At 38.4% G+C, this 8,513-nt stretch overlaps 2 protein-coding genes across 3 annotated transcripts in view; one reads left to right on the forward strand and one right to left on the reverse strand.

Annotated features, from left to right (window-relative positions):
* LOC102205763 (aminopeptidase N-like) overlaps positions 1 to 3,069 on the forward strand; it is a 33,379-nt gene extending 30,310 nt beyond the window's left edge. Inside the window, exons 18-21 of the mRNA XM_013914587.1 lie at positions 508 to 675; positions 1,060 to 1,200; positions 2,738 to 2,819; positions 2,905 to 3,069. Coding sequence (XP_013770041.1) covers positions 508 to 675; positions 1,060 to 1,200; positions 2,738 to 2,819; positions 2,905 to 3,069 — 556 coding nt within the window. The remainder of the gene's footprint in view (positions 1 to 507; positions 676 to 1,059; positions 1,201 to 2,737; positions 2,820 to 2,904) is intronic.
* A 1,006-nt stretch (positions 3,070 to 4,075) lies between these two features.
* LOC102195558 (synaptic vesicle glycoprotein 2B-like) overlaps positions 4,076 to 8,513 on the reverse strand; it is a 42,181-nt gene continuing 37,743 nt past the window's right edge. For both annotated transcript variants that reach the window (XM_013914586.1, XM_013914585.1), the window contains one exon: positions 4,076 to 7,551. In XM_013914586.1, coding sequence (XP_013770040.1) covers positions 7,368 to 7,551 — 184 coding nt within the window. In that variant the 3' untranslated portion in view covers positions 4,076 to 7,367. The remainder of the gene's footprint in view (positions 7,552 to 8,513) is intronic.

Here is an 8,513-nt window from a genome sequence, read left to right on the forward strand (position 1 = left end):
GAAGTGTACCTCTGGTGCAAATTACTGACCTCTGTCATCATTTTAGGTGGGGGAACTTGCACAATCGGTGGCTGACTAAATACTTTTTTGCCCCACTGTAAATAACTCTGAAATCATTCAAATTCAAATAATTCACCATATTGAGTGGCAGCAAGTATGAGTAGCTCTTGAGAGAGTGTTCAGTTTTAAATGTGTATTTTCCAAATATCGTGATGTGCACAACTCTGGGAAAAGTAATGTCCGCAAGAGATAATCTTCTTAGCCCTTGTTCGTCACCCTCAGAATGGCTTCCTCAACTTCAGTAATATGTGGTGTCTAAAGGCTAGTAAGTACACGCCATTTTTGTCGTCAGTTCTGATGGGAAATGTCAACTCACTAGTCAACAAGTGTGACGAGTTGGGTTAGACTGGTTGGGAAGCACTGGTGAGAAATCCGTGAGTCTAACAGTGAGTCTTTTTAACAGGATGTATTTTAAGATACTTACTGTGTTAACTGTAACCTTTTCAGGATCCACCCCAACCTGCGTTCAGTGGTGTACTGCAGTGCCATTGCAGCAGGTGATGAGGCTGAGTGGGAGTTTGGATGGTCACAATTTAAGATTGCTTCTGTAGCAAATGAGGCCAACAAACTCATGTTTGCATTGGCCTGCACAAACAACACAGAGCTGCTAAACAGGTATGTGTGTCCTTCCTGTGCACAAATAAATGGAACATATAGTGATGTAACAAGTCAGTAAGAAAATCCCTTATGTGGCCCATAAATCAAGTCAGGGAATTTACAAACAAAGCAGATTTTTTTAAGCCCTTGGGTTAAAGCCTTAGAATTAACAAACTGATATAATGAAAAGAACTGTTTTTTTTTAAAGCAGTATTGTCTCCCATAAAAAAAAAAACTTATAAAGGAACTGATTATAAAAACTGAAACTATTTTTGCAATCTATTGTAGCTTTAAACTTTTTAAGAAACACTGAGTTGAGTGTGGATACAGCAGAGACTCCAAGAATAAACATAGGTGAAGGAGCTTTAGTAAGTGCATTTCTTGTTTTAACTGTTTTCACAGGTATCTGTCTTACACTTTAAACTCCACTATCATCCGGAAGCAGGATGCCACCAGTGTCATCACATCTGTCGCCAGCAACAGAGCAGGACAAAAGCTGGCTTGGGACTTTGTCAGAAACCATTGGGAATACATGTTCACAGAGTTAGTATCACACTGATAAAAAATAATTTGCATGTGTGAGGTGGAGCAACAACTGAAAATACAGAAAACATCAACATGGAGTGTGAATTTTAGTACAGTAGCATAAGGTTGTTAAAATATACGTTTACCCTTTTTTGATTGACAAAATAATAATCAGCACTTCTTTTATTCTGAAAGCATTTATCAACCATCAGTTTAAGTCCTGAATGAATATTTTAATACGGTCAATTGAAGTCACAATGGATTGTTATATGCCAAGTAAAGGAGGGTTCAAAACCTGAGCTGGTACAGGTGTGGTCAGAAGTCTACAGGGGCATGATTATTATGGTAATTTGTGGCTCTTGATGATTTCTAGTAACTTTATTTTTCCAGGAAATGGTTGTACAGCATAGCTCTATAATGACTTTTAAAAAGGGTATACAAGTTTGAATTTACTTTGGATTTTCTCTAATGCCATAATGGCACCGGATACCGGTACCCATCCCTATTCTTCAGTGACCTTTTTCACTCACTATGTGTTTATCCAGCACTCCATTTTAATCTGTGGCGCTCTTCCACAGCATGTCTTTGTCCCGTCTTCCCCCTTTCATCCCAGCTGGTGATAGTAAATGGACCAGGCTCAGCTTCCTTAACCTGGTTCTGCTAGAAGTTTCTTCCTGTTAAAAGGAAGTTTTTCGACCTTATAATATAAAGTGCTTTAAGGCAACTTTCGTTGTGATTTGGTGCCATATAAATAAAACTGAACTGAATTGATAATTGTTTTATCATTTGTTCCTTTTGAGTTTTGTTATTTCATGCTTTAGGCCCTTGCCTAGCTTTTGTTATAGTTCGTTAGTTCCCTTTTCTGATTCCTCTCTATTTCCGCATGTCTGTCTGGTTGTCTCTGTGTTCTGTCTCTGTGGTTTCTGGTCTCTCCCTGTTTAGTTGTGTCAGATGGTCTTTTCTCTCTAGTCTCCGTGTTTCTTTCCCTTTTTTCTGTCAAGTTTGTATATCTTTGTCTCTGTCTCAGTGTTATGTTTCCTGTTTTATTTAGACAGTCCCCTGTCTTGTGTGCATTCTGTTCACCTTTCTCCTTGCTGTCTCATTAGTCAGTTTCTGTTCCGGTGTGTTCCCTAGGTGTATCTAGTCTGCTTTGTAACCTCCTGTGTCTGTTTTAGTCCTCCATTTGCCTCAGTGCATTTCTCCTCATGCTGTTTTTTCACTCGTCCTGTGTGTTTCCTAGTTTCCACGTTCCTGGTTTCATCTGTGCCTGAGTATTTAGTATTTTTGAGTTCGAGTACTAGCAGTAAAGCTGGCCTTTAAGTTTATGTTTAGTCTGAGGAGTCCTGCATTTCGGTTTATTCCCTGCTTACCACACTGATGATCGTAATGTATAAAGTTGTAACTTGGCTTTGGTTTAATAAAACTAAAAAATAAACCATGATATTCATTCCCATGAATGTATGTTAATTTCTGACCACAACTGTAAATATGCCAAATTTTATGTGTGCAAAGCTTCCAAGAATCTGTGAAATAAAGCATTCTCGTGTTCTTTCAGATATGGCGTGGGCTCTTTCTCCTTTGCTTCTATGATCACTGGGGTAACAGCGAGGTTCTCCACACCTGCTGAACTACAGGAGGTATACATTGATTAGGTACAATACAAAACCAATTTTTAAATGTTAAGCTTTTGTCTGAAGTCTTTTCCTATGATTTCTCTCACAGCTGAAGGAGTTTGTCGAGGCGCACAGTGCAACAGGGTTTGGTTCTGCCACACTGGCTGTAGATCAGGCCCTGGAGAGGACCAGAATGAACATCAAGTGGCTGCAGACAAACAAACAGGAAATCCTGAACTGGTTCAACAGTCAGAACGGAGATCAAATGCAGTAACAAAGGTGTGTTTGGAGATTTAGTGTTGTTTTGGGTTTTTTCTGGAAAAAAAGAGTGGCAATTTTATAAACTACTGGTGTTAAAAATGAAAAACAGCATGCAGTAATAAAGTAGTGAAAGATGTCTGTCCAAATTAAATTTGATTTGACTGTATATGAGATGTGTTTTAATAAATAATAAACTCAGATGATCCCTTTATTAAACTGACTGACAAATGCAAATAAACTAAAATGTAACCAAACTGTAAAAACATTTTACCCATTTTATTTTAGATAGATATCAGATTTGATGATATCCTCACATCAGAACTAAAAAATGTATTTCATAGATGTGTTATGGGATCTGACAAAGTCTGATTTTAATGGTGAACAAGTCTTCCTTACTTTTTATAAACTTCAAAACTCGCCTCTGTCAGTGCGCCCCAGGGCAGCTGTGGCTACAATGTAGCTTGCCATCACCAGTGTGTGAATGTGTGTGTGAATGCGTGGATGACTGAATGTAGTGTAAAGCGCTTTGGGGTCCATAGGGACTAAGTAAAGCGCTATACAAATACAGGCTATAGGGTCTTTGCCTCAGGCCTGTCCTTCTGTCTCGTTAATCTCTTAGAACAGCAATTTTCTTTTTTCAGTAACTGATGCAGGGAACCTCTTATAAGCAATACTTTTTCCACTGCGAGATTTCTGCTGCGTATTCAGAGAAGGACAAAATTTGCTGTGACTTTTGCCTTCTCTCACAACATGTTGTTGTAATGCTGTTCATTTCAATGCCTTCATTCATTTTAAGTCCAGAATACGTATGAGTGAAAAAAAGTCAACCAGCAGATTAGATTTTACCTAGCAAAGTGTCTTCAGGTCAGAGAGAGAGAGAGAAATAAAAGTACACAGCTTTGGTCACATATATTTTGTACTCCACTGTATTGATTTTGTCAAGGTCTGCATTGGCAGACCATGTGGAGTAGAGAATTAAAGACCCAACATAGGACAATTTTAACTGAAAGTAAGACATTTATTGTGTTTGATTAAAAAGTATGAAACAAAGGGCTAGGCAAACCAATACGACACTAAACAAAAACCTAAACTGTGGAAACAAGAAAGTAAACATGAAAAACCATAAACCTGGTGAGAATTCGTAAATACCTGGAAGCATGAAACCTTGATAACATGGCATAAACATAACAGATGACTTGACAATGAATGCATGAGAGTTCATACAGACAGGAATACACAAGAGGGTGACGAGGGAAAAGGAAGCACACGGGCAACACAGCTGGGACGAATAAACATAATAACAAGTCAGGAGGAAGCAAACTGAACACGCTGAACATAAGACGCGAGAATGTCAAAGTAAAACAGGAAACACGCAGACCAAGACACACACACTTGACATGGCAATAGGGAAATAGAAACTGGAAATGAGACATGGAATTAAATAAGCAACAAATACAGAGAACATGATGGCTAGGGAGAACACACATGACAGATGGAATGGGAGACAAGGGGAAGCATGTAAATAAGAGGTGGAGACAGAGGGAGAGAGGGAGCGAGACACGAAGGGAGACAAAGACATCGCTGAGACACACAAAGGGCGAGGGAGACTTAAACACAAGGGACATGACAGACTCACACGCTGAAGGCACGGCACTATAACCAACATAGTGGGAGAGACACCTACGTGGGAGGAACCTAAACAAGGAAACAGAGAACTCAAACAGAACTAACTGAAGCCTAAACTATACAAACAGCATCATAATACAAAAAGGCATGAAAGTCAAAATGCTGGGTCAAAAGACCCAGCACATGACAGTAATCCAGTAGAGTCCAGTACAGTACTCATGCGGAAACATCAAAAAAGACCAAATGTTGGACTTCAATACACAGATAAATATTCTATTAACTTTAAATAATGTGACTGCAATATTCACTGATCATAAGCATCTCTGTCAGGAACCGGCTGTGTGCTGGCAGGACTAACAACACGCAGGGATAAATTCAAAACACAGCTTTATTAACAGAATGGCAAAGGGCAATATAAAACTACACTGGGATGAACTAAGGCACAGGGAGGCACAGGGAGGCCACGGGGAAACGCACACAACACTGATGGATGACGCACAGAAGGTAATGAGAGACGTGGGAACACACGGGCAGCACAGCTGAGGACAAATACATAACAAGACAGGGGGGACACGGAACTGAAAATACTGACCCAAGACGTGGGCCTTAAACGTAACACAGGAAGGACACAGAGGCAGACCGGAGGGGAGAGAGAGAGCACAGGGAGAGCATAATGGGCTGTGGAAACATGGAATAAAACTCAAGGGGAAACAAGCCACAGGAACTGAGAACTATATGAACACAGATACACAGAGGGAACACAGGAGCAACGACACGGGGAAATCTAACAACCAAAAGCTAAACATAACAACCTAGGGACTAGAACTAAACTTTAAACTAACAAGGTGGACTAAAACCATAATACAAAATGACAAAACACAAGAAACTGAAACCGCTGGGTCAGAAAACCCAGGATCGTGACAATCTCAGTTAATTGCAATGAGCTGTTAAAAACTGCAGGTGAATTGATGCTGCAAGAATGACCATCCAACAATAACAATCATCCAATTTTTTTTAAAAAGAGGTTAGTGCAAAGAGGTGTCCAAGCAGAATGCTTGAAGAACCATTTTCCTAAATATTACATTTTCAGTATGACCAATATATCTCTTGTTAGGATCCTATTAAAGGTTATGTATTTCTTCAGTGTAGGGGATGTAAGTTCAAATGTTCTCTGTCCTGCAGGTCAATAAAATAAATTTGTCTGCTTCATCCAGTCTCACAATTACTGTTTGCTAATGATTAATCTCTTAAAAACAACAAGTTTACGATGAGGGTTATTTTTAAAGGCTGTATTTTATCCTTATAATAAACAAGTACATTTTCAGAAACTGGAAGGTACTACATTTCATATAATGTTGCATACATTTGTGCCATACAGTTATTCACTTAATTCTGTTTACAGGTGTTGGTGGGCCAAAGAGGCAACAGTTCTTAAAAAACATGCAAGTTACCAAAGTCTACTCCTGTCCTTGACCCTAATCCTAGATGGTTCTTCAATAATATACTGGATGTTAAGAGGTTGATCTGAAGGTTATTTTCACAATGAATCAGTCAAACATCTGGTTAAAAATATTTGAAAATAGTGATCCCCATATCCCACTGCCTTAAAACTGACACCAACAGTTCAAAACAAAATAAACTTTCAGAAAAGGGGATTTCACTTATGTTGCTAATATTTTCAGTTTAACTAAGAATCACCAGTGAATTAACTGATTGTGTATTACAGATGACATATACAGACAAGTGCAGTATTATCAGATGTGAAAATCCAAACTAGAACAGTATTAACATTACAAGACATAAAGACACGTGGGAACTGGAATGAGTGAGATCACCCCTGCAAAAATTCACAGAGCAACAGCAACACATTTCTGTCATCAAAACCTAATCTTGACGTTAATATGTAGAAGTATGTGATTTAATCACACTGATCACATAAAATCTGTTACAGTCTGGGGCTAGTTTGCTAAGCTAGGTTATTTAGCCACTGTTTACAAGGACTAGCTTATTTATTTAGTATAAAGAAAAGCTAAAGCAGATTTTTAAGCTATGAAATATTGATAACAGAGCTTACCCAAGTCTGTCTTTGCTGCCTTAAGTCACTACAGTTTTAACCACATGTAGTCACAAATGTGAAGTCACTATGTATAAGCTTTAAGGCATGGTGTAAACAGTTTGGGTTACATGTTTGCAAGTAGAGTTTGTTGAAATCAGAAAATCTTTATTCAGCTTTTTGTCCCATGATTTCAAGCAGGTTATTTGCTAAAAGTGTTGGAAAAACTTTTAAGGTGCAAATTACAGATAACACTTTTTTTACCCTGACATGCATGTAAATAGTGGTAGGAAGACAGAATATATTACAGCGCGTGCTTTAAACATTCAAAAAACATCTGTCCACGTAAGTCAAACAAATCATTAAATGGTTAGTATGTCAACTGCCTTAGTGGATTCATGGCATCAATAAAGACTCATACAGAAATACAGAAAAACATAAACCTGCTTTTTCCTGGTCTAAAACCTCCAACCTGAAAAAAATTGTTCTAATGAACAGTTGTGAGTTGTTCCAAGTCTTGTCTTTTTTCAAGTTCAGAGTCAAGGTAAACTCATTAGCCTCCAACAAGAAGTAGATGTGTTTTGGCCTCTTCCTTACCCCCCTCATTCCCACCTCAGCACGCTCGTATCACTTCACTGGAGAATTTTCTGTTGCGTGTCAGGCAGGTTGAGGGCCACAAGGCCGCCGCACACCAGCGCAGTAAAGGATAGTAGAATAGGGATGGCTTTGGTGATTCCCACACAGCTAGCAAAGATGGAGCTGCCGAGAACAGCAGCCAGTTTACACAGAGCATTCAGCACACCAGAAGCTGTTGCTCTAAGAGAAAAGAGTGACAACAGAATGACATTTTGAAGCAGCCTTATTGAAAATAAAGCTGTCACCAGGACTTTTCATTTCTTAACATTTTAATGTCCAAACAGAAAAAATATGGTTTTGTGTTTTTTCAAGACTGCTGTGCAATCTTTTTCACACATAAACAATATTATACATAAATCATCCTTAAAAAATTAAAGAAATGTGAACAAGGATCCAATGATGAATCACATAAATAATAAATAAATACTGAATTATTGATCTATGGTTTAATACAGTGGTCTCCAACCTTTTTTGCGCCACAGACCGGTTTATGCCCGACAATATTTTCATGGACCGGCCTTTAAGGTGTCGCGGATAAATACAACAAAATAAAACTAGTACCGATACCGAAAAAAAGACAATTTATTCATAACACACGTGAAAAGACCCAGGAAAACCGAGTAAACGATAAAAACGATAACAAAATAACGCTGAAAACCGATAAAAACCCTGAAAACCATACATTTCACACCTGAGCCTCAACTCTCGCGGCCCCGGTACCAAACGACTCACGGACCGGTACCGGTCCGAGGCCCGGGGGTTGGGGACCGCTGGTTTAATAGGTGGAGATCAGGAACTTTTTGATCTCAAAACTTAAAGTTCACATACGGTTTTTAGTTGCAAGTAAAAAAAAAGTGATTAAAAAACACAGGCTTATTTTAAATCTGATCCCAGTAGCATATTTGAGCAACAACAACAAAAAAAGAAGAAATAAAAGATTTAAAAAAAGAAGTCTTTGGAACAAAGAAACTTTCAAAATTAAATATTTTAATGTTTTATGTTTACCTATTGAATTTAATATAATGCGTTCAAGTGGTCAGGGATATGTGATATGAGGATATTGTAATCTGCGGTTTTAGGAATGGGAATTTCTCATCAGAAGCACTGATCCATATTTTGTTTGTCCCAAAACAAAATATATA

The sequence above is a fragment of the Pundamilia nyererei genome, unplaced genomic scaffold (genome assembly GCF_000239375.1).
Source record: "Pundamilia nyererei isolate P.nyererei 1_Seehausen unplaced genomic scaffold, PunNye1.0 scaffold00208, whole genome shotgun sequence".
NCBI classification, from domain to species: domain Eukaryota; kingdom Metazoa; phylum Chordata; class Actinopteri; order Cichliformes; family Cichlidae; genus Pundamilia; species Pundamilia nyererei.